General features: G+C 47.6%; 1 protein-coding gene and 1 long non-coding RNA gene across 2 annotated transcripts in view; both read right to left on the bottom strand.

Annotated features, from left to right (window-relative positions):
• Positions 1–26,618, bottom strand: part of LOC127919086 (exocyst complex component 6-like) — a gene marked incomplete at its 5' end in the record, with an annotated part of 69,368 nt that overhangs the window by 21,606 nt on the left and 21,144 nt on the right. Inside the window, 4 exons of the mRNA XM_052502515.1 lie at positions 11,140–11,223; positions 15,350–15,418; positions 17,136–17,172; positions 17,222–17,313. Coding sequence (XP_052358475.1) covers positions 11,140–11,223; positions 15,350–15,418; positions 17,136–17,172; positions 17,222–17,313 — 282 coding nt within the window. The remainder of the gene's footprint in view (positions 1–11,139; positions 11,224–15,349; positions 15,419–17,135; positions 17,173–17,221; positions 17,314–26,618) is intronic.
• Positions 18,991–26,455, bottom strand: LOC127919088 (uncharacterized). The gene is made up of 5 exons (XR_008101908.1): positions 26,276–26,455; positions 25,570–25,734; positions 25,072–25,187; positions 21,735–21,847; positions 18,991–19,175 (listed from the first exon to the last, which is right to left on the bottom strand). It is a non-coding gene; the product is annotated as an uncharacterized LOC127919088 (long non-coding RNA).

The following is a 26,618-nucleotide window of genomic DNA, read 5'->3' as shown; positions in this document are numbered from 1 at the left end:
GGGGAACAGAGGGAGGAGGGGAACAGAGGGAGGAGGGGAACAGAGAGAGAGAGGGAGGAGGGGAACAGAGGGAGGAGGGGAACAGAGGGAGGAGGGGAACAGATAGAGGAGGGGAACACAGAGACAGAGAGAGGAGGGGAACAGAGGGAGGAGGGGAACAGAGGGAGGAGGGGAACAGATAGAGGAGGGGAACAGAGGGAGGAGGGGAACAGAGGGAGGAGGGGAACAGAGGGAGGAGGGGAACAGATAGAGGAGGGGAACAGATAGAGGAGGGGAACACAGAGACAGAGAGAGGAGGGGAACAGAGGGAGGAGGGGAACAGAGGGAGGAGGGGAACAGATAGAGGAGGGGAACACAGAGACAGAGAGAGGAGGGGAACAGAGGGAGGAGGGGAACAGAGGGAGGAGGGGAACAGATAGAGGAGGGGAACAGAGGGAGGAGGGGAACAGAGGGAGGAGGGGAACAGAGGGAGGAGGGGAACAGAGGGAGGAGGGGAACAGATAGAGGAGGGGAACAGATAGAGGAGGGGAACACAGAGACAGAGAGAGGAGGGGAACAGAGGGAGGAGGGGAACAGAGGGAGGAGGGGAACAGATAGAAGAGGGGAACAGATAGAGGAGGGGAACAGATAGAGGAGGGGAACAGAGGGAGGAGGGGAACAGAGGGAGGAGGGGAACAGAGGGAGGAGGGGAACAGAGGGAGGAGGGGAACAGAGAGAGGAGGGGAACAGAGAGACAGAGAGAGGAGGGGAACAGAGGGAGGAGGGGAACAGAGGGAGGAGGGGAACAGAGGGAGGAGGGGAACAGAGGGAGGAGGGGAACAGAGGGAGGAGGGGAACAGATGGAGGAGGGGAACAGATAGAGGAGGGGAACAGAGAGAGGAGGGGAACAGAGGGAGGAGGGGAACAGAGGGAGGAGGGGAACAGAGGGAGGAGGGGAACAGATAGAGGAGGGGAACAGAGGGAGGAGGGGAACAGAGGGAGGAGGGGAACAGAGGGAGGAGGGGAACAGAGGGAGGAGGGGAACAGATAGAGGAGGGGAACAGAGGGAGGAGGGGAACAGATAGAGGAGGGGAACAGAGGGAGGAGGGGAACAGATAGAGGAGGGGAACAGATAGAGGAGGGGAACAGAGGGAGGAGGGGAACAGAGGGAGGAGGGGAACAGATAGAGGAGGGGAACAGATAGAGGAGGGGAACAGAGGGAGGAGGGGAACAGATAGAGGAGGGGAACAGAGGGAGGAGGGGAACAGAGGGAGGAGGGGAACAGATAGAGGAGGGGAACAGATAGAGGAGGGGAACAGAGGGAGGAGGGGAACAGATAGAGGAGGGGCACAGAGGGAGGAGGGGAACAGATAGAGGAGGGGAACAGAGAGGAGGGGAACAGATAGAGGAGGGGAACAGAGGGAGGAGGGGAACAGATAGAGGAGGCTGAACACAGAGACAGAGAGAGGAGGGGAACAGAGAGAGGAGGGGAACAGAGAGAGGAGGGGAACAGAGAGAGGAGGGGAACAGAGAGAGGAGGGGAACAGATAGAAGAGGGGAACAGAGGGAGGAGGGGAACAGATAGAGGAGGGGAACAGAGGGAGGAGGGGAACAGAGGGAGGAGGGGAACAGAGAGAGGAGGGGAACAGATAGAGGAGGGGAACAGATAGAGGAGGGGAACACAGAGACAGAGAGAGGAGGGGAACAGAGGGAGGAGGGGAACAGATAGAGGAGGGGAACAGAGGGAGGAGGGGAACAGAGAGAGGAGGGGAACAGATAGAGGAGGGGAACAGAGAGAGGAGGGGAACAGAGGAGGAGGGGAACAGAGGGAGGAGGGGAACAGAGGGAGGAGGGGAACAGAGAGAGGAGGGGAACAGATAGAGGAGGGGAACACAGAGACAGAGAGAGAGGGGAACAGAGGGAGGAGGGGAACAGAGGGAGGAGGGGAACAGATAGAGGAGGGGAACACAGAGACAGAGAGAGGAGGGGAACAGAGGGAGGAGGGGAACAGATAGAGGAGGGGAACAGATAGAGGAGGGGAACAGATAGAGGAGGGGAACAGATAGAGGAGGGAACAGATAGAGGAGGGGAACAGATAGAGGAGGGGAACAGATAGGGAGGAGGGGAACAGAGGGAGGAGGGGAACAGAGGGAGGAGGGGAACAGATAGAGGAGGGGAACAGATAGAGGAGGGGAACACAGAGACAGAGAGAGGAGGGGAACAGAGGGGGAGGGGAACAGAGGGAGGAGGGAACAGAGGGAAGAGGGGAACAGAGGGAGGAGGGGAACAGAGGGAGGAGGGGAACAGATAGAGGAGGGAACAGAGGGAGGAGGGGAACAGAGGGAGGAGGGGAACAGATAGAGGAAGGGAACACAGAGACAGAGAGAGGAGGGGAACAGAGGGAGGAGGGGAACACAGAGACAGAGAGAGGAGGGGAACAGATAGAGGAGGGAACAGATAGAGGAGGGAACAGATAGAGGGGAACAGAGAGAGGAGGGGAACAGAGAGAGGAGGGGAACACAGAGACAGAGAGAGGAGGAACAGATAGAGGAGGGGAACAGATAGAGGAGGGGAACAGAGGAGGAGGGGAACAGAGGGAGGAGGGGAACAGAGGAGGAGGGGAACAGAGGAGGAGGGGAACAGAGGGAGGAGGGGAACAGAGGGAGGAGGGGAACAGATAGAGGAGGGAACAGATAGAGGAGGGGAACAGATAGAGGAGGGGAACAGATAGAGGAAGGGAACATATAGAGGAGGGGAACACAGAGACAGAGAGAGGAGGGGAACAGAGAGAGGAGGGGAACAGATAGAGGAGGGGAACAGATAGAGGAGGGGAACAGATAGAGGAGGGGAACACAGAGACAGAGAGAGGAGGGGAACAGAGGGAGGAGGGGAACAGAGGGAGGAGGGGAACAGAGGGAGGAGGGGAACACAGAGAGGAGGGGAACACAGAGACAGAGGGAGGAGGGGAACAGAGGGAGGAGGGGAACAGAGGGAGGAGGGGAACAGATAGAGGAGGGGAACAGAGGGAGGAGGGGAACAGAGGGAGGAGGGGAACAGAGAGAGGAGGGAAAAGATAGAGGAGGGGAACAGAGGGAGGAGGGGAACAGAGGGAGGAGGGGAACAGAGGGAGGAGGGGAACAGAGGGAGGAGGGGAACAGAGGGAAAAGGGGAACAGGGGAAAAGGGGAACAGAGGGAGGAGGGGAACAGAGGAGGAGGGGAACAGAGAGAGGAGGGGAACAGATAGAGGAGGGGAACACAGAGACAGAGAGAGGAGGGGAACAGAGGGAGGAGGGGAACAGAGGGAGGAGGGAACAGAGGGAGGAGGGGAACAGATAGAGGAGGGGAACACAGAGACAGAGAGAGGAGGGAACAGAGGGAGGAGGGGAACAGAGGGAGGAGGGGAACAGATAGAGGAGGGAACAGAGGGAGGAGGGGAACAGAGGGAGGAGGGGAACAGAGGGAGGAGGGGAACAGATAGAGGAGGGAACAGATAGAGGAGGGGAACACAGAGACAGAGAGAGGGGGGGAACAGAGGGAGGAGGGGAACAGAGGGAGGAGGGGAACAGATAGAGGAGGGGAACACAGAGACAGAGAGAGGAGGGGAACAGAGGGAGGAGGGGAACAGAGGGAGGAGGGGAACAGATAGAGGAGGGGAACAGAGGGAGGAGGGGAACAGAGGGAGGAGGGGAACAGAGGGAGGAGGGGAACAGAGGGAGGAGGGGAACAGATAGAGGAGGGGAACAGATAGAGGAGGGGAACACAGAGACAGAGAGAGGAGGGGAACAGAGGAGGAGGGGAACAGAGGGAGGAGGGGAACAGATAGAAGAGGGGAACAGATAGAGGAGGGAACAGATAGAGGGGGGAACAGAGGGAGGAGGGGAACAGAGGGAGGAGGGGAACAGAGGGAGGAGGGGAACAGAGGGAGGAGGGGAACAGATAGAGGAGGGGAACACAGAGACAGAGAGAGGAGGGGAACAGAGGGAGGAGGGGAACAGAGGGAGGAGGGGAACAGAGGGAGGAGGGGAACAGAGGGAGGAGGGGAACAGAGGGAGGAGGGGAACAGATAGAGGAGGGGAACAGAGAGAGGAGGGGAACAGAGGGAGGAGGGGAACAGAGGGAGGAGGGGAACAGAGGGAGGAGGGGAACAGATAGAGGAGGGGAACAGAGGGAGGAGGGGAACAGAGGGAGGAGGGGAACAGAGGGAGGAGGGGAACAGAGGGAGGAGGGGAACAGAGGGAGGAGGGGAACAGAGGGAGGAGGGGAACAGATAGAGGAGGGGAACAGAGGGAGGAGGGGAACAGATAGAGGAGGGGGAACAGATAGAGGAGGAGAACAGAGGGAGGAGGGGAACAGAGGGAGGAGGGGAACAGATAGAGGAGGGGAACAGATAGAGGAGGGGAACAGAGGGAGGAGGGGAACAGATAGAGGAGGGGAACAGAGGGAGGAGGGGAACAGAGGGAGGAGGGGAACAGATAGAGGAGGGGAACAGATAGAGGAGGGGAACAGAGGGAGGAGGGGAACAGATAGAGGAGGGGCACAGAGGAGGAGGGGAACAGATAGAGGAGGGGAACAGAGAGGAGGAACAGATAGAGGAGGGGAACAGAGGGAGGAGGGGAACAGATAGAGGAGGCTGAACACAGAGACAGAGAGAGGAGGGGAACAGAGAGAGGAGGGGAACAGAGAGAGGAGGGGAACAGAGAGAGGAGGGGAACAGAGAGAGGAGGGGAACAGATAGAAGAGGGGAACAGAGGGAGGAGGGGAACAGATAGAGGAGGGGAACAGAGGGAGGAGGGGAACAGAGGGAGGAGGGGAACAGAGAGGGAGGGGAACAGATAGAGGAGGGAACAGATAGAGGAGGGGAACACAGAGACAGAGAGAGGAGGGGAACAGAGGGAGGAGGGGAACAGATAGAGGAGGGGAACAGAGGGAGGAGGGGAACAGAGGGAGGAGGGGAACAGATAGAGGAGGGAACAGAGGGAGGAGGGGAACAGAGGGGAGGAGGGGAACAGAGGGAGGAGGGGAACAGAGGGAGGAGGGGAACAGAGAGAGGAGGGGAACAGATAGAGGAGGGGAACACAGAGACAGAGAGAGGAGGGGAACAGAGGGAGGAGGGGAACAGAGGGAGGAGGGGAACAGATAGAGGAGGGGAACACAGAGACAGAGAGAGGAGGGGAACAGAGGGAGGAGGGGAACAGATAGAGGAGGGGAACAGATAGAGGAGGGGAACAGATAGAGGAGGGGAACAGATAGAGGAGGGGAACAGATAGAGGAGGGGAACAGATAGAGGAGGGGAACAGATAGAGGAGGGGAACAGAGGGAGGAGGGGAACAGAGGGAGGAGGGGAACAGATAGAGGAGGGGAACACAGAGACAGAGAGAGGAGGGGAACAGAGGGAGGAGGGGAACAGATAGAGGAGGGGAACAGATAGAGGAGGGGAACAGATAGAGGAGGGGAACAGAGGGAGGAGGGGAACAGATAGAGGAGGGGAACACAGAGACAGAGAGAGGAGGGGAACAGAGGGAGGAGGGGAACAGAGGGAGGAGGGGAACAGAGGGAGGAGGGGAACAGAGGGAGGAGGGGAACAGAGGGAGGAGGGGAACAGATAGAGGAGGGGAACAGAGGGAGGAGGGGAACAGAGGGAGGAGGGGAACAGATAGAGGAAGGGAACACAGAGACAGAGAGAGGAGGGGAACAGAGGGAGGAGGGGAACACAGAGACAGAGAGAGGAGGGGAACAGATAGAGGAGGGGAACAGATAGAGGAGGGGAACAGAGGGAGGAGGGGAACAGAGAGAGGAGGGGAACAGAGAGAGGAGGGGAACACAGAGACAGAGAGAGGAGGGGAACAGATAGAGGAGGGGAACAGATAGAGGGGAACAGAGGGAGGAGGGGAAGAGAGGGAGGAGGGGAACAGAGGGAGGAGGGGAACAGAGGGAGGAGGGGAACAGAGGGAGGAGGGGAACAGAGGGAGGAGGGGAACAGAGGGAGGAGGGGAACACAGAGAGGAGGGGAACACAGAGACAGAGGGAGGAGGGGAACAGAGGGAGGAGGGGAACAGAGGGAGGAGGGGAACAGAGGGAGGAGGGGAACAGAGGGAGGAGGGGAACAGAGGGAGGAGGGGAACAGAGAGAGGAGGGGAACAGATAGAGGAGGGGAACAGAGGGAGGAGGGGAACAGATAGAGGAGGGGAACAGATAGAGGAGGGGAACACAGAGACAGAGAGAGGAGGGGAACAGAGGGAGGAGGGGAACAGAGGGAGGAGGGGAACAGATAGAGGAGGGGAACAGAGGGAGGAGGGGAACAGAGGGAGGAGGGGAACAGAGGGAGGAGGGGAACAGAGGGAGGAGGGGAACAGAGGGAGGAGGGGAACAGATAGAGGAGGGGAACACAGAGACAGAGAGAGGAGGGGAACAGAGGGAGGAGGGGAACAGAGGGAGGAGGGGAACAGATAGAAGAGGGGAACAGATAGAAGAGGGGAACAGATAGAAGAGGGGAACAGATAGAGGAGGGGAACAGAGAGAGGAGGGGAACAGAGGGAGGAGGGGAACAGAGGGAGGAGGGGAACAGAGGGAGGAGGGGAACAGAGGGAGGAGGGGAACAGAGGGAGGAGGGGAACAGATAGAGGAGGGGAACACAGAGACAGAGAGAGGAGGGGAACAGAGGGAGGAGGGGAACAGAGGGAGGAGGGGAACAGAGGGAGGAGGGGAACAGAGGGAGGAGGGGAACAGATAGAGGAGGGGAACACAGAGACAGAGAGAGGAGGGGAACAGAGGGAGGAGGGGAACAGAGGGAGGAGGGGAACAGAGGGAGGAGGGGAACAGATAGAGGAGGGGAACAGAGGAAGGAGGGGAACAGAGGGAGGAGGGGAACAGATAGAGGAAGGGAACACAGAGACAGAGAGAGGAGGGGAACAGAGGGAGGAGGGGAACACAGAGACAGAGAGAGGAGGGGAACAGATAGAGGAGGGGAACAGATAGAGGAGGGGAACAGAGGGAGGAGGGGAACAGAGAGAGGAGGGGAACACAGAGACAGAGAGTGGAGGGGAACAGATAGAGGAGGGGAACAGAGGGAGGAGGGGAACAGAGGGAGGAGGGGAACAGAGGGAGGAGGGGAACAGAGGGAGGAGGGGAACAGAGGGAGGAGGGGAACAGATAGAGGAGGGGAACAGATAGAGGAGGGGAACAGATAGAGGAGGGGAACAGATAGAGGAAGGGAACATATAGAGGAGGGGAACACAGAGACAGAGAGAGGAGGGGAACAGATAGAGGAGGGGAACAGATAGAGGAGGGGAACAGATAGAGGAGGGGAACACGGAGACAGAGAGAGGAGGGGAACAGAGGGAGGAGGGGAACAGAGGGAGGAGGAGGGGAACTGAGGGAGGAGGGGAACACAGAGACAGAGGAGGAGGGGAACAGAGGGAGGAGGGGAACAGAGGGAGGAGGGGAACAGATAGAGGAGGGGAACAGATAGAGGAGGGGAACAGATAGAGGAGGGAACAGATAGAGGAGGGAACAGAGGGAGGAGGGGAACAGAGGGAGGAGGGGAACAGAGGGAGGAGGGGAACAGAGGAGGAGGGGAACAGAGGGAGGAGGGGAACAGAGGGAGGAGGGGAACACAGAGACAGAGACAGATAGAGGAGGGGAACAGATAGAGGAGGGGAACACAGAGACAGAGACAGATAGAGGAGGGGAACAGATAGAGGGGAACAGATAGAGGAAGGGAACATATAGAGGAGGGGAACAGATAGAGAGGGGAACAGATAGAGAGGGGAACAGATAGAGAGGGGAACAGATAGAGAGGGGAACAGATAGAGAGGGGAACCCTCCTCACCATGTTAGACTGGGGAACAGATAGAGAGGGGAACCCTCCTCACCATGTTAGACTGGGGAACAGATAGAGAGGGGAACAGATAGAGAGGGGAACCCTCCTCACCATGTTAGACTGGGGAACAGATAGAGAGGGGAAGAGATAGAGAGGGGAACAGATAGAGAGGGGAACAGATAGAGAGGGGAACAGATAGAGAGGGGAACAGATAGAGGAGGGGGACAAATAGAGGAGGGGAACAGATAGAGGAGGGGAACAGATAGAGGAGGGGAACACAGAGACAGATAGAGAGGGGAACCCTCCTCACCATGTTAGACTGGGGAACAGATAGAGAGGGGAACAGATAGAGAGGGGAACAGATAGAGAGGGGAACAGATAGAGGAGGGGAACAGATAGAGGAGGGGAACAGATAGAGGAAGGGAACATATAGAGGAGGGGAACATATAGAGGAGGGGAACAGATAGAGGAGGGGAACAGATAGAGGAGGGGAACAGCTAGAGGAAGGGAACATATAGAGGAGGGGAACAGATAGAGGAGGGGAACAGCTAGAGGAAGGGAACATATAGAGGAGGGGAACAGATAGAGGAGGGGAACAGATAGAGGAGGGGAACAGATAGAGAGGGGAACAGATAGAGAGGGGAACCCTCCTCACCATGTTAGACTGGGGAACAGATAGAGAGGGGAACAGATAGAGAGGGGAACAGATAGAGAGGGGAACCCTCCTCACCATGTTAGACTGGGGAACAGATAGAGAGGGGAACCCTCCTCACCATGTTAGACAGGGGAGCAGATAGAGAGGGGAACCCTCCTCACCATGTTAGACTGGGGAACAGATAGAGAGGGGAACAGATAGAGAGGGGAACAGATAGAGAGGGGAACCCTCCTCACCATGTTAGACTGGGGAACAGATAGAGGAGGGGAACAGATAGAGGAGGGGAACAGATAGAGAGGGGAACAGATAGAGAGGGGAACCCTCCTCACCATGTTAGACTGGGGAACAGATAGAGAGGGGAACAGATAGAGAGGGGAACAGATAGAGAGGGGAACCCTCCTCACCATGTTAGACTGGGGAACAGATAGAGAGGGGAACCCTCCTCACCATGTTAGACAGGGGAGCAGATAGAGAGGGGAACCCTCCTCACCATGTTAGACTGGGGAACAGATAGAGAGGGGAACAGATAGAGAGGGGAACAGATAGAGAGGGGAACCCTCCTCACCATGTTAGACTGGGGAACAGATAGAGAGGGGAACAGATAGAGAGGGGAACAGATAGAGAGGGGAACCCTCCTCACCATGTTAGACTGGGGAACAGATAGAGAGGGGAACAGATAGAGGGGAACCCTCCTCACCATGTTAGACTGGGGAATAGATAGAGAGGGGAACCCTCCTCACCATGTTAGACTGGGGAACAGATAGAGAGGGGAACAGATAGAGGGGAACAGATAGAGATGGGAACAGATAGAGAGGGGAACAGATAGAGAGGGGAACAGATAGACCCTCCTCACCATGTTAGACTGGGGAACAGATAGATAGGGGAACAGATAGAGAGGGGAACAGAGAGAGAGGGGAACAGATAGACAGGGGAACAGATAGACAAGGGAACAGATAGAGAGGGGGACAGATAGAGAGGGGAACCCTCCTCACCATGTTAGACTGGGGAACAGATAGAGGGGAACAGATAGAGAGGGGAACAGATAGACAGGGGAACAGATAGACAGGGGAACAGATAGAGAGGGGGACAGATAGACAGGGGAACAGATAGACAGGGGAACAGATAGAGAGGGGGACAGATAGAGAGGGGAACCCTCCTCACCATGTTAGACTGGGGAACAGATAGAGGGGAACAGATAGAGAGGGGAACAGATAGAGAGGGGAACAGATAGACAGGGGAACAGATAGACAGGGGAACAGATAGACAGGGGAACAGATAGACAGGGGAACAGATAGAGAGGGGGACAGATAGAGAGGGGGACAGATAGACAGGGGAACAGATAGACAGGGGAACAGATAGACAGGGGAACAGATAGACAGGGGAACAGATAGACAGGGGAACAGATAGACAGGGGAACAGATAGAGAGGGGGACAGATAGAGAGGGGAACCCTCCTCACCATGTTAGACTGGGGAACAGATAGAGGGGAACAGATAGAGAGGGGAACAGATAGAGAGGGGAACAGATAGAGAGGGGAACAGATAGAGAGGGGAACAGATAGAGAGGGGAACAGATAGAGAGGGGAACAGATAGAGAGGGGAACAGATAGAGAGGGGAACAGATAGAGAGGGAACAGATAGAGAGGGGAACAGATAGAGAGGGGAACAGATAGAGAGGGGAACAGATAGAGAGGGGAACAGATAGACAGGGGAACAGATAGAGAGGGGAACCCTCCTCACCATGTTAGACTGGGGAACAGATAGAGAGGGGAACCCTCCTCACCATGTTAGACTGGGGAACAGATAGAGAGGGGAACAGATAGAGAGGGGAACCCTCCTCACCATGTTAGACTGGGGGACAGATAAAGAGGGGAACAGATAGAGAGGGGAACCCTCCTCACCATGTTAGACTGGGGGACAGATAGAGAGGGGAACAGATAGAGAGGGGAACAGATAGAGAGGGGAACAGATAGAGAGGGGAACAGATAGAGAGGGGAACCCTCCTCACCATGTTAGACTGGGGAACAGATAGAGAGGGGAACAGATAGAGAGGGGAACAGATAGAGAGGGGGACCCTCCTCACCATGTTTGACTGGGGAACAGATAGAGAGGGGAACAGATAGAGAGGGGAACAGATAGAGAGGGGAACCCTCCTCACCATGTTAGACTGGGGAACAGATAGAGAGGGGAACAGATAGAGAGGGGAACCCTCCTCACCATGTTAGACTGGGGAACAGATAGAGAGGGGAACAGATAGAGAGGGGAACAGATAGAGAGGGGAACACTCCTCACCATGTTAGACTGGGGGACAGATAGAGAGGGGAACAGATAGAGAGGGGAACAGAGAGAGAGGGAACAGAGAGAGAGGGGAACAGATAGAGAGGGGAACAGAGAGAGAGGGGAACAGAGAGAGAGGGGAACAGATAGAGAGGGGAACAGATAGAGAGGGGAACCCTCCTCACCATGTTAGACTGGGGAACAGATAGAGAGGGGAACAGATAGAGAGGGGAACCCTCCTCACCATGTTAGACTGGGGAACAGATAGAGAGGGGAACAGATAGAGAGGGGAACCCTCCTCACCATGTTAGACTGGGGAACAGATAGAGAGGGGAACAGATAGAGAGGGGAACAGATAGAGAGGGGAACAGATAGAGAGGGGAACAGATAGAGAGGGGAACCCTCCTCACCATGTTAGACTGGGGCTGCAGCACCAGCCTAGCCTGTTTCTTCCTCTGTTTCCTGTAGTAGTTCTCAAACGTCTCTCTGTCACCCTGGAAACACAGAACAATGAGCCTGATGGTTCACCCCATGTAGAAATGTGAAGCATCCGGTTTGCACTTCCACTCACTACCAAATATGGTGATGACAGGAAGTCCAGTGGCCGGCAGCGGGAGAGAGTTGGCCGACATTCGGCAAATTGTCATTGGTGAAACAGTTAATCTACATACAGCTCTCTGTTCCCTCTCTATGTTCCCTCTTTAATCTACATACAGTTCTCTGTTCCCTCTCTATGTTCCCTCTTTAATCTACATACAGTTCTCTGTTCCCTCTCTATGTTCCCTCTTTAATCTACATACAGTTCTCTGTTCCCTCTCTATGTTCCCCTCTTTAATCTACATACAGCTCTCTGTTCCCTCTCTATGTTCCCTCTTAATCTACATACAGTTCTCTGTTCCCTCTCTATGTTCCCTCTTAATCTACATACAGTTCTCTGTTCCCTCTCTATGTTCCCTCTTTAATCTACATACAGTTCTCTGTTCCTCAGCTCTATGTTCCCCCTCTTTAATCTACATACAGCTCTCTGTTCCCTCTCTATGTTCCCTCTTTAATCTACATACAGTTCTCTGTTCCCTCTCTATGTTCCCTCTTAATCTACATACAGTTCTCTGTTCCCTCTCTATGTTCCCTCTTTAATCTACATACAGTTCTCTGTTCCCTCTCTATGTTCCCTCTTTAATCTACATACAGTTCTCTGTTCCCTCTCTATGTTCCCTCTTAATCTACATACAGTTCTCTGTTCCCTCTCTATGTTCCCTCTTTAATCTACATACAGTTCTCTGTTCCCTCTCTATGTTCCCTCTTAATCTACATACAGCTCTCTGTTCCCTCTCTATGTTCCCTCTTTAATCTACATACAGTTCTCTGTTCCCTCTCTATGTTCCCTCTTTAATCTACATACAGTTCTCTGTTCCCTCTCTATGTTCCCTCTCTAATCCCTCTTTATGTTCCCCTCTTTAATCTACATACAGCTCTCTGTTCCCTCTCTATGTTCCCTCTTTAATCTACATACAGTTCTCTGTTCCCTCTCTATGTTCCCTCTTTAATCTACATACAGTTCTCTGTTCCCTCTCTATGTTCCCTCTTTAATCTACATACAGTTCTCTGTTCCCTCTCTATGTTCCCTCTTTAATCTACATACAGCTCTCTGTTCCCTCTCTATGTTCCCTCTTAATCTACATACAGTTCTCTGTTCCCTCTCTATGTTCCCTCTTTAATCTACATACAGCTCTCTGTTCCCTCTCTATGTTCCCTCTTTAATCTCTCTATGTTCCCTCTTTAATCTACATACAGCTCTCTGTTCCCTCTCTATGTTCCCTCTTTAATCTACATACAGTTCTCTGTTCCCTCTCTATGTTCCCTCTTTAATCTACATACAGTTCTCTGTTCCCTCTCTATGTTCCCTCTTTAATCTACATACAGTTCTCTGTTCCCTCTCTATGTTCCCTCTTTAATCTACATACAGTTCTCTGTTCCCTCTCTATGTTCCCTCTTTAATCTACATACAGTTCTCTGTTCCCTCTCTATGTTCCCTCTTTAATCTACATACAGTTCTCTGTTCCCTCTCTATGATCTGTTACGAGCAGAGGGGACCGTTCAGGAGCCTTCACCCTCGTTTCTAAAAACTACAGTGTTTAGGAGCGCAAGAACCAAGAGTTTTTGTACACGCGCACTTCACAGAGTACTCGTTCCCTCACAGAAATATACAAATAAAACAAAGCTGATGTTATTGGTCACATGACCAGCTCTTAACCAATAGGTGTAGACCTCACAGTGAAATGCTGACTGACCAGCCCTTAACCAATAGGTGTAGACCTCACAGTGAAATGCTGACTGACCAGCTCTTAACCAACAGGTGTAGACCTCACAGTGAAATGCAGACTGACCTCACAGTGAAATGCTGACTGACCAGCTCTTAACCAACAGGTGTAGACCTCACAGTGAAATGCTGACTGACCAGCTCTTAACTAACAGGTGTAGACCTCACAGTGAAATGCTGACTGACCAGCTCTTAACTAACAGGTGTAGACCTCACAGTGAAATGCTGACTGACCAGCTCTTAACTAACAGGTGTAGACCTCACAGTGAAATGCTGACTGACCAGCTCTTAACTAACAGGTGTAGACCTCACAGTGAAATGCTGACTGACCAGCTCTTAACTAACAGGTGTAGACCTCACAGTGAAATGCAGACTGACCAGCCCTTAACCAACAGGTGTAGACCTCACAGTGAAATGCTGACTGACCAGCTCTTAACTAACAGGTGTAGACCTCACAGTGAAATGCAGACTGACCAGCCCTTAACCAACAGGTGTAGACCTCACAGTGAAATGCAGACTGACCAGCCCTTAACCAACAGGTGTAGACCTCACAGTGAAATGCTGACTGACCAGCTCTTAACTAACAGGTGTAGACCTCACAGTGAAATGCTGACTGACCAGCCCTTAACCAACAGGTGTAGACCTCACAGTGAAATGCTGACTGACCTCACAGTGAAATGCTGACTGACCAGCCCTTAACCAACAGGTGTAGACCTCACAGTGAAATGCTGACTGACCAGCCCTTAACCAACAGGTGTAGACCACACAGTGAAATGCTGACTGACCAGCACTTAACCAACAGGTGTAGACCTCACAGTGAAATGCTGACTGACCAGCCCTTAACCAACAGGTGTAGACCTCACAGTGAAATGCTGACTGACCAGCACTTAACCAACAGGTGTAGACCACACAGTGAAATGCTGACTGACCAGCCCTTAACCAACAGGTGTAGACCACACAGTGAAATGCTGAATGACCTCACAGTGAAATGCTGACTGACCAGCCCTTAACCAACAGGTGTAGACCTCACAGTGAAATGCTGACTGACCAGCCCTTAACCAACAGGTGTAGACCACACAGTGAAATGCTGACTGACCAGCCCTTAACCAACAGGTGTAGACCTCACAGTGAAATGCTGACTGACCAGCCCTTAACCAACAGGTGTAGACCTCACAGTGAAATGCTGAATGACCTCACAGTGAAACGCTGAATGACCTCACAGTGAAACGCTGAATGACCTCACAGTGAAACGCTGAATGACCTCACAGTGAAACGCTGAAAGACCTCACAGTGAAATGCTGAAAGACCTCACAGTGAAATGCTGAATGACCTCACAGTGAAACGCTGAATGACCTCACAGTGAAACGCTGAATGACCTCACAGTGAAACGCTGAATGACCTCACAGTGAAACGCTGAATGACCTCACAGTGAAACGCTGAATGACCTCACAGTGAAACGCTGAATGACCTCACAGTGAAACGCTGAATGACCTCACAGTGAAACGCTGAATGACCTCACAGTGAAACGCTGAATGACCTCACAGTGAAACGCTGAATGACCTCACAGTGAAACGCTGAATGACCTCACAGTGAAACGCTGAATGACCTCACAGTGAAACGCTGAATGACCTCACAGTGAAACGCTGAATGACCTCACAGTGAAACGCTGAATGACCTCACAGTGAAACGCTGACTTAACTGACTTGCCTGGTTAAATAAAGCTAAAATAAAAAACCTATGTCGTATCCTTAAAGGCTTCTTAGAGTTTACGACTTAAGTACGGTTTAGTATTTAATTGTAACTTTAAATTACATTCTTTGATGCACCTGGCTCAAGCTACCTGAATCTTTCTTAATCACAGTTATATAGGCAGACACAGGAAATAGCTACGGATAGCGGGAAGCAAACCCCGTCTCGAGTCCATACTGCCATCTATTGGTAAACACAAATATACCAGGTTACTAAAGGTCCTATATCAGGAATAGGGAGCCGATTGGATGGCACGTTAACCTGTTACTCCTCCCCTTACTTTTTCGAACATTCTGTTAAAAATCGCGCAACATTTCAGCACCCTGCTACTCGTGCCAGGAATATAGTATATGCATATGATTAGTATGTGTGGATGGAAAACACTCAGACGTTTATAAAACTGGTTAAATCACGGCTGTGACTATAACAGAACGTGCGTTTCATCGTAAAGTGCAGGAAAATCTGATCACTGAAAATGGAAAAATATATCCATGCGCAACCTCAACCGATTGATAAAGGTGATGTTAAGGAACAGTAAATAGTGTACATACCAGAACGGTGTAGATGTGGAGACATCTGTAAACAGGAGAGAAGTCCACCAGGTCCTGGGCTGTTAATACCTGGGAGGTGAAACCACGTTACGTTAGATAACACAGTCAGGAGGTTATAAACCACTTTACACAGTCAGGAGGTTAAACCACGTTACATTAGATAACACAGTCAGGAGGTTAAACCACGTTACAGTAGATAACACAGTCAGGAGGTTAAACCACGTTACGTTAGATAACACAGTCAGGAGGTTAAACCACGTTACGTTAGATAACACAGTCAGGAGGTTAAACCACGTTACGTTAGATAACACAGTCAGGAGGTTAAACCACGTACGTTAGATAACACAGTCAGGAGGTTAAACCACGTTACATTAGATAACACAGTCAGGAGGTTAAACCAGGTTACATTAGATAACACAGTCAGGAAGTTAACCCATGTTACACAGTCAGGAAGTTAAACCACGTTACGTTAGATAACACAGTCAGGAAGTTAAACCACGTTACGTTAGATAACACAGTCAGGAGGTTAAACCACGTTACGTTAGATAACACAGTCAGGAGGTTAAACCACGTTACGTTAGATAACACAGTCAGGAGGTTAAACCACGTTACGTTAGATAACACAGTCAGGAGGTTAAACCACGTTACATTAGATAACACAGTCAGGAAGTTAAACCACGTTACGTTAGATAACACAGTCAGGAGGTTAAACCATGTTACGTTAGATAACACAGTCAGGAAGTTAAACCACGTTACATTAGATAACACAGTCAGGAGGTTAAACCACGTTACGTTAGATAACACAGTCAGGAGGTTAAACCACGTTACGTTAGATAACACAGTCAGGAAGTTAAACCACGTTACGTTAGATAACACAGTCAGGAGGTTAAACCATGTTACATTAGATAACACAGTCAGGAGGTTAAACCACGTTACGTTAGATAACACAGTCAGGAGGTTAAACCACGTTACATTAGATAACACAGTCAGGAGGTTAAACCACGTTACATTAGATAACACAGTCAGGAGGTTAAACCACGTTACGTTAGATAACACAGTCAGGAGGTTAAACCACGTTGTTAGATAACACAGTCAGGAGGTTAAACCACGTTACGTTAGATAACACAGTCAGGAGGTTAAACCAGGTTCCATTAGATAACACAGTCAGGAGGTTAAACCACGTGTAGATAACACAGTCAGGAGGTTAAACCACGTACATTAGATAACACAGTCAGGAGGTTAAACCACGTTACGTAGATAACACAGTCAGGAGGTTAAACCACGTTACGTTAGATAACACAGTCAGGAAGTTAAACCACGTTACTTAGATAACACAGTCAGGAGGTTAAACCACGTTACGTTAGATAACACAGTCAGGAGGTTAAACCACGTTACATTAGATAACACAGTCAGGAAGTTAAACCACGTTACACAGTCAGGAGGTTAAACCACGTTACGTTAGATAACACAGTCAGGAGGTTAAACCACGTTACATTAGATAACACGCCGACCACAGTCAGTCAGGAGGTTAAACCACGTTACGTTAGATAACACAGTCAGGAGGTTAATCCACGTTCCGTTAGATAACACAGTCAGGAGGTTAAACCACGTTACGTTAGATAACACAGATGATCACTTGGGCTTTTCTTGTAAATAATGTACAGGGTGCCTTCACATTAAGTGTAGATAACTCCAACGTGTAGCTTTAATACTGGACCAAAGAGTATGAAAAAGTACAAACTATGAAAAAGAGGTCTGAAAAGTTACTTTGAAGAAGAGTCCTCACCTCCTCCTCTGATTGGTCCTCCTCCACCCCTCCTCCTCTGGTTGGTCTACTCCCTCCTCCGCCGCTAGGCCGTTGTGCTGCGTGGCGTCCGGCCGTTCAGGGAGTAGACTGGCCTGGTGTAGCCCATACCACTGTCATGCTTCTGAACCACACTGTTAAACGTCCTGTGCTGCTGAGCCTGGGAGGTACAGACAACACAGTCAGACCTCTCTCCTTCTCAGAAACGTCCTGTGCTGCTGAGCCTGGGAGGTACAGACAACACAGTCAGACCTCTCTCCTTCTCAGAAACGTCCTGTGCTGCTGAGCCTGGGAGGTACAGACAACACAGTCAGACCTCTCTCCTTCTCAGAGCAAAGCTTACTAGCATAAGATCAGACATTTTTTGTTCATTTTCTACAATTGATTGAAGATTTTTTTATTTTATTTATTTCACCTTTATTTAACCAGATAGGCCAGTTGAGAACAAGTTCTCATTTACAATTTCGACATGGCCAAGATTAAGCAAAGCAAAGCAGTTCGACACATAGAACGACACAGTTAACCATGGAATAAACAAACATACAGTAGAAAATAATAATAATAATACACACACACACACACACACACACACACACACACACACACACACACACACACACACACACACACAGTGTGCAAATGAGGTAGGATAAGGGAATTAAAGGTAATAAAATAGGTCATAGTGGCGAAGTAATTATGAAATAGCAATTAAACACTGGAATGGTAGATGTGCAGAAGATGAATGTGCAAGTAGAGATAATGGGGTGCAAAGGAGCAAGATAAATAAATACAGTATGGGGATGAGGTAGATTGGAAGGGCTGTTTACAGATGAGCTACGTACAGGTGCAGGGAACTGTGAGCTGCTCTGACAGCTGGTGCTTGAAGTTAGTGAGGGAGATATGAGTCTCCAGCTTCACTGATTTTTGCAGTTCGTTACAATCACTGACAGCAGAGAACTGGAAGGAAAGGCAGGAATTGGCTTTGGGGGTGACCAGTGAAATATACCTGCTGGAGCGCGTGCTACTGGTGGGTGCTGCAATGGTGACCAGTGAGCTGAGACAAGGCAGGGCTTTACCTAGGTTTGGCGAACAGTATGAAGCGAGGGCCAGCCAATGAGAGCATACAGGTCGCAGTGGTGGTAGTGTATGGGGCTTTGGTGACAAAACGGATGGCACTGTGATAGACTGCATCTAATTTTCTGAGTCGAGTGTTGAAGGCTATTTTGTAAATGACATCGCCGAAGTCGAGGATTGGTAGGATGGTCAGTTTTACGAGGGTATGTTTGGCAGCATGAGTGAAGGATGCTTTGTTGCGAAACAAGAAGTCGATTCTAGATTTAATTTTGGATTGGAGATGCTTAATGTGAGTCTGGAAGGAGAGTTTACAGTCTAACCAGACATCCAGGTATTTGTAGTTGTCCACGTATTCTAAGTCAGAGCTGTCCAGTGTAGTGATGTTGGATGGGCGAGCAGGTGCGGGCAGCGATCGGTTGAAGAGCATGCATTTAGTTTCACTGGCATTTAAGAGCAGTTGGAGGTCAGTTAACACAGTGTCCAAAGGGCCAGTCTCTTACCTGTTTAGTACCTGTACTCTGCCTGTTTCTATATAACAACAACGTCTCTTACCTGTTTAGTACCTGTACTCTGCCTGTTTCTATATAACAACAACAACGTCTCTTACCTGTTTAGTACCTGTACTCTGCCTGTTTCTATATAACAACGTCTCATACCTGTTTAGTACCTGTACTCTGCCTGTTTCTATATAACAACAACAACAACGTCTCATACCTGTTTAGTACCTGTACTCTGCCTGTTTCTATATAACAACAACGTCTCATACCTGTTTAGTACCTGTACTCTGCCTGTTTCTATATAACAACAACAACGTCTCTTACCTGTTTAGTACCTGTACTCTGCCTGTTTCTATATAACAACAACAACAACGTCTCATACCTGTTTAGTACCTGTACTCTGCCTGTTTCTATATAACAACAACAACAACGTCTCTTACCTGTTTAGTACCTGTACTCTGCCTGTTTCTATATAACAACAACAACGTCTCTTACCTGTTTAGTACCTGTACTCTGCCTGTTTCTATATAACAACAACGTCTCTTACCTGTTTAGTACCTGTACTCTGCCTGTTTCTATATAACAACAACAACGTCTCTTACCTGTTTAGTACCTGTACTCTGCCTGTTTCTATATAACAACAACGCGTCTCTTACCTGTTTAGTACCTGTACTCTGCCTGTTTCTATATAACAACAACAACAACGTCTCATACCTGTTTAGTACCTGTACTCTGCCTGTTTCTATATAATAACAACAACGTCTCTTACCTGTTTAGTACCTGTACTCTGCCTGTTTCTATATAACAACAACGTCTCTTACCTGTTTAGTACCTGTACTCTGCCTGTTTCTATATAACAACAACAACGTCTCATACCTGTTTAGTACCTGTACTCTGCCTGTTTCTATATAACAACAACGTCTCATACCTGTTTAGTACCTGTACTCTGCCTGTTTCTATATAACAACAACAACGTCTCTACCTGTTTAGTACCTGTACTCTGCCTGTTTCTATATAACAACAACAACGCCTCTCTACCTGTTTAGTACCTGTACTCTGCCTGTTTCTATATAACAACAACGTCTCATACCTGTTTAGTACCTGTACTCTGCCTGTTTCTATATAACAACAACAACGTCTCATACCTGTTTAGTACCTGTACTCTGCCTGTTTCTATATAACAACAACGTCTCTTACCTGTTTAGTACCTGTACTCTGCCTGTTTCTATATAAACAACAACAACGTCTCTTACCTGTTTAGTACCTGTACTCTGCCTGTTTCTATATAACAACAACAACGTCTCATACCTGTTTAGTACCTGTACTCTGCCTGTTTCTATATAACAACAACAACGTCTCTTACCTGTTTAGTACCTGTACTCTGCCTGTTTCTATATAACAACAACAACGTCTCTTACCTGTTTAGTACCTGTACTCTGCCTGTTTCTATATAACAACAACAACGTCTCTTACCTGTTTAGTACCTGTACTCTGCCTGTTTCTATATAACAACAACAACGTCTCTTACCTGTTTAGTACCTGTACTCTGCCTGTTTCTATATAATAACAACAACGCCTCTTACCTGTTTAGTACCTGTACTCTGCCTGTTTCTATATAATAACAACAACGTCTCTACCTGTTTAGTACCTGTACTCTGCCTGTTTCTATATAACAACAACAACGTCTCTTACCTGTTTAGTACCTGTACTCTGCCTGTTTCTATATATAACAACAACAACGCCTCTCTTCTTACCTGTTTAGTACCTGTACTCTGCCTGTTTCTATATAACAACAACGTCTCTTACCTGTTTAGTACCTGTACTCTGCCTGTTTCTATATAACAACAACAACGTCTCTTACCTGTTTAGTACCTGTACTCTGCCTGTTTCTATATAACAACAACGTCTCTTACCTGTTTAGTACCTGTACTCTGCCTGTTTCTATATAACAACAACAACGTCTCTTACCTGTTTAGTACCTGTACTCTGCCTGTTTCTATATAACAACAACGTCTCTACCTGTTTAGTACCTGTACTCTGCCTGTTTCTATATAACAACAACAACGTCTCATACCTGTTTAGTACCTGTACTCTGCCTGTTTCTATATAACAACAACGTCTCATACCTGTTTAGTACCTGTACTCTGCCTGTTTCTATATAACAACAACGTCTCTTACCTGTTTAGTACCTGTACTCTGCCTGTTTCTATATAACAACAACAACGTCTCTTACCTGTTTAGTACCTGTACTCTGCCTGTTTCTATATAACAACAACAACGTCTCTTACCTGTTTAGTACCTGTACTCTGCCTGTTTCTATATAATAACAACAACGTCTCTTACCTGTTTAGTACCTGTACTCTGCCTGTTTCTATATAACAACAACAACGTCTCTACCTGTTTAGTACCTGTACTCTGCCTGTTTCTATATAACAACAACAACGTCTCTTACCTGTTTAGTACCTGTACTCTGCCTGTTTCTATATAACAACAACAACGTCTCTTACCTGTTTAGTACCTGTACTCTGCCTGTTTCTATATAACAACAACAACGTCTCTTACCTGTTTAGTACCTGTACTCTGCCTGTTTCTATATAACAACAACGTCTCTTACCTGTTTAGTACCTGTACTCTGCCTGTTTCTATATAACAACAACAACGTCTCTTACCTGTTTAGTACCTGTACTCTGCCTCTTTCTATATAACAACAACAACGTCTCCTACCTGTTTAGTACCTGTACTCTGCCTGTTTCTATATAACAACACCAACAACGCCTCTTACCTGTTTAGTACCTGTACTCTGCCTGTTTCTATATAACAACAACAACGTCTCTTACCTGTTTAGTACCTGTACTCTGCCTGTTTCTATAATAACATAACAACAACGTACTCATACCTGTTTAGTACCTGTACTCTGCCTGTTTCTATATAACAACAACGCCTCTACCTGTTTAGTACCTGTACTCTGCCTGTTTCTATATAACAACAACGTCTCATACCTGTTTAGTACCTGTACTCTGCCTGTTTCTATATAACAACAACAACGTCTCATACCTGTTTAGTACCTGTACTCTGCCTGTTTCTATATAACAACAACAACAACGTCTCATACCTGTTTAGTACCTGTACTCTGCCTGTTTCTATATAACAACAACAACGTCTCTTACCTGTTTAGTACCTGTACTCTGCCTGTTTCTATATAACAACAACAACGTCTTACCTGTTTAGTACCTGTACTCTGCCTGTTTCTATATAACAACAACGTCTCTTACCTGTTTAGTACCTGTACTCTGCCTGTTTCTATATAACAACAACGTCTCTTACCTGTTTAGTACCTGTACTCTGCCTGTTTCTATATAACAACAACAACGTCTCTTACCTGTTTAGTACCTGTACTCTGCCTGTTTCTATATAACAACAATGTCTCTTACCTGTTTAGTACCTGTACTCTGCCTGTTTCTATATAACAACAACAACGTCTCATACCTGTTTAGTACCTGTACTCTGCCTGTTTCTATATAACAACAACAACGTCTCTTACCTGTTTAGTACCTGTACTCTGCCTGTTTCTATATAACAACAACAACAACGTCTCTTACCTGTTTAGTACCTGTACTCTGCCTGTTTCTATATAACAACAACAACGTCTCTTACCTGTTTAGTACCTGTACTCTGCCTGTTTCTATATAACAACAACTTCTCTTACCTGTTTAGTACCTGTACTCTGCCTGTTTCTATATAACAACAACAACGTCTCTTACCTGTTTAGTACCTGTTTCTATATAACAACAACGTCTCTTACCGGTTTAGTACCTGTACTCTGCCTGTTTCTATATAACAACAACAACAACGTCTCTTACCTGTTTAGTACCTGTACTCTGCCTGTTTCTATATAACAACAACAACGTCTCTTACCTGTTTAGTACCTGTACTCTGCCTGTTTCTATATAACAACAACAACGTCTCTTACCTGTTTAGTACCTGTACTCTGCCTGTTTCTATAACAACAACAACGTCTCTTACCTGTTTAGTACCTGTACTCTGCCTGTTTCTATATAACAACAACGTCTCTTACCTGTTTAGTACCTGTACTCTGCCTGTTTCTATATAACAACAAAGTCTCATACCTGTTTAGTACCTGTACTCTGCCTGTTTCTATATAACAACAACAACGTCTCTTACCTGTTTAGTACCTGTACTCTGCCTGTTTCTATATAACAACAACAACGTCTCTTACCTGTTTAGTACCTGTACTCTGCCTGTTTCTATATAACAACAACGTCTCTTACCTGTTTAGTACCTGTACTCTGCCTGTTTCTATATAACAACAACAACGTCTCTTACCTGTTTAGTACCTGTACTCTGCCTGTTTCTATATAACAACAACGTCTCTTACCTGTTTAGTACCTGTACTCTGCCTGTTTCTATATAACAACAACGTCTCTTACCTGTTTAGTACCTGTACTCTGCCTGTTTCTATATAACAACAACAACGTCTCATACCTGTTTAGTACCTGTACTCTGCCTGTTTCTATATAACAACAACTTCTCTTACCTGTTTAGTACCTGTACTCTGCCTGTTTCTATATAACAACAACAACGTCTCTTACCTGTTTAGTACCTGTACTCTGCCTGTTTCTATATAACAACAACAACGTCTCTTACCTGTTTAGTACCTGTACTCTGCCTGTTTCTATATAACAACAACGTCTCTTACCGGTTTAGTACCTGTACTCTGCCTGTTTCTATATAACAACAACAACAACGTCTCTTACCTGTTTAGTACCTGTACTCTGCCTGTTTCTATATAACAACAACAACGTCTCTTACCTGTTTAGTACCTGTACTCTGCCTGTTTCTATATAATAACAACGCTCTCTTACCTGTTTAGTACCTGTACTCTGCCTGTTTCTATATAACAACAACAACGTCTCTTACCTGTTTAGTACCTGTACTCTGCCTGTTTCTATATAACAACAACGTCTCTTACCTGTTTAGTACCTGTACTCTGCCTGTTTCTATATAACAACAACGTCTCTTACCTGTTTAGTACCTGTACTCTGCCTGTTTCTATATAACAACAACAACGTCTCTTACCTGTTTAGTACCTGTACTCTGCCTGTTTCTATATAACAACAACGTCTCTACCTGTTTAGTACCTGTACTCTGCCTGTTTCTATATAACAACAACGTCTCTTACCTGTTTAGTACCTGTACTCTGCCTGTTTCTATATAACAACAACAACGTCTCTACCTGTTTAGTACCTGTACTCTGCCTGTTTCTATATAACAACAACAACGTCTCTTACCTGTTTAGTACCTGTACTCTGCCTGTTTCTATATAACAACAACGCCTCTACCTGTTTAGTACCTGTACTCTGCCTGTTTCTATATAACAACAACAACGTCTCTTACCTGTTTAGTACCTGTACTCTGCCTGTTTCTATATAACAACAACGTCTCTTACCTGTTTAGTACCTGTACTCTGCCTGTTTCTATATAACAACAACAACGTCTCTTACCTGTTTAGTACCTGTACTCTGCCTGTTTCTATATAACAACAACAACGTCTCTTACCTGTTTAGTACCTGTACTCTGCCTGTTTCTATATAACAACAACGTCTCTTACCTGTTTAGTACCTGTACTCTGCCTGTTTCTATATAACAACAACAACGTCTCTTACCTGTTTAGTACCTGTACTCTGCCTGTTTCTATATAACAACAACAACGTCTCTTACCTGTTTAGTACCTGTACTCTGCCTGTTTCTATATAACAACAACGTCTCTTACCTGTTTAGTACCTGTACTCTGCCTGTTTCTATATAACAACAACAACGTCTCTTACCTGTTTAGTACCTGTACTCTGCCTGTTTCTATATAACAACAACAACAACGTCTCTTACCTGTTTAGTACCTGTACTCTGCCTGTTTCTATATAACAACAACAACGTCTCATACCTGTTTAGTACCTGTACTCTGCGTGTTTCTATATAACAACAACAACGTCTCTTACCTGTTTAGTACCTGTACTCTGCCTGTTTCTATATAACAACAACAACGTCTCTTACCTGTTTAGTACCTGTACTCTGCCTGTTTCTATATAACAACAACGTCTCTTACCTGTTTAGTACCTGTACTCTGCCTGTTTCTATATAACAACAACAACGTCTCATACCTGTTTAGTACCTGTACTCTGCCTGTTTCTATATAACAACAACAACGCTCTTACCTGTTTAGTACCTGTACTCTGCCTGTTTCTATATAACAACAACGTCTCTACCTGTTTAGTACCTGTACTCTGCCTGTTTCTATATAACAACAACAACGTCTCTTACCTGTTTAGTACCTGTACTCTGCCTGTTTCTATATAACAACAACAACAACGTCTCTTACCTGTTTAGTACCTGTACTCTGCCTGTTTCTATATAACAACAACAACAACGTCTCTTACCTGTTTAGTACCTGTACTCTGCCTGTTTCTATATAACAACAACAACGTCTCTTACCTGTTTAGTACCTGTACTCTGCCTGTTTCTATATAACAACAACGTCTCTTACCTGTTTAGTACCTGTACTCTGCCTGTTTCTATATAACAACAACAACGTCTCTTACCTGTTTAGTACCTGTACTCTGCCTGTTTCTATATAACAACAACAACGTCTCTTACCTGTTTAGTACCTGTACTCTGCCTGTTTCTATATAACAACAACAACGTCTCTTACCTGTTTAGTACCTGTACTCTGCCTGTTTCTATATAACAACAACAACATCTCTTACCTGTTTAGTACCTGTACTCTGCCTGTTTCTATATAACAACAACAACGTCTCTTACCTGTTTAGTACCTGTACTCTGCCTGTTTCTATATAACAACAACAACAACGTCTCATACCTGTTTAGTACCTGTACTCTGCCTGTTTCTATATAACAACAACAACGTCTCATACCTGTTTAGTACCTGTACTCTGCCTGTTTCTATATAACAACAACGTCTCTTACCTGTTTAGTACCTGTACTCTGCCTGTTTCTATATAACAACAACGTCTCTTACCTGTTTAGTACCTGTACTCTGCCTGTTTCTATATAACAACAACAACGTCTCATACCTGTTTAGTACCTGTACTCTGCCTGTTTCTATATAACAACAACGTCTCTTACCTGTTTAGTACCTGTACTCTGCCTGTTTCTATATAATAACAACGTCTCTTACCTGTTTAGTACCTGTACTCTGCCTGTTTCTATATAACAACAACGTCTCTTACCTGTTTAGTACCTGTACTCTGCCTGTTTCTATATAATAACAACAACAACGTCTCTTACCTGTTTAGTACCTGTACTCTGCCTGTTTCTATATAACAACAACAACGTCTCTTACCTGTTTAGTACCTGTACTCTGCCTGTTTCTATATAACAACAACAACGTCTCTTACCTGTTTAGTACCTGTACTCTGCCTGTTTCTATATAACAACAACGTCTCATACCTGTTTAGTACCTGTACTCTGCCTGTTTCTATATAACAACAACAACAACGTCTCATACCTGTTTAGTACCTGTACTCTGCCTGTTTCTATATAACAACAACAACAACGTCTCTTACCTGTTTAGTACCTGTACTCTGCCTGTTTCTATATAACAACAACAACGTCTCTTACCTGTTTAGTACCTGTACTCTGCCTGTTTCTATATAACAACAACGTCTCTTACCTGTTTAGTACCTGTACTCTGCCTGTTTCTATATAACAACAACAACGTCTCTACCTGTTTAGTACCTGTACTCTGCCTGTTTCTATATAACAACAACGTCTCTTACCTGTTTAGTACCTGTACTCTGCCTGTTTCTATATAATAACAACGTCTCTTACCTGTTTAGTACCTGTACTCTGCCTGTTTCTA

The sequence above is a fragment of the Oncorhynchus keta genome, unplaced genomic scaffold, assembly GCF_023373465.1.
Source record: "Oncorhynchus keta strain PuntledgeMale-10-30-2019 unplaced genomic scaffold, Oket_V2 Un_contig_15729_pilon_pilon, whole genome shotgun sequence".
Classification (NCBI taxonomy): Eukaryota; Metazoa; Chordata; class Actinopteri; order Salmoniformes; family Salmonidae; genus Oncorhynchus; species Oncorhynchus keta.
The sequence above is the reverse complement of the archived record's forward strand: the minus strand, read 5'-3'. Positions and strand labels throughout refer to the sequence as shown.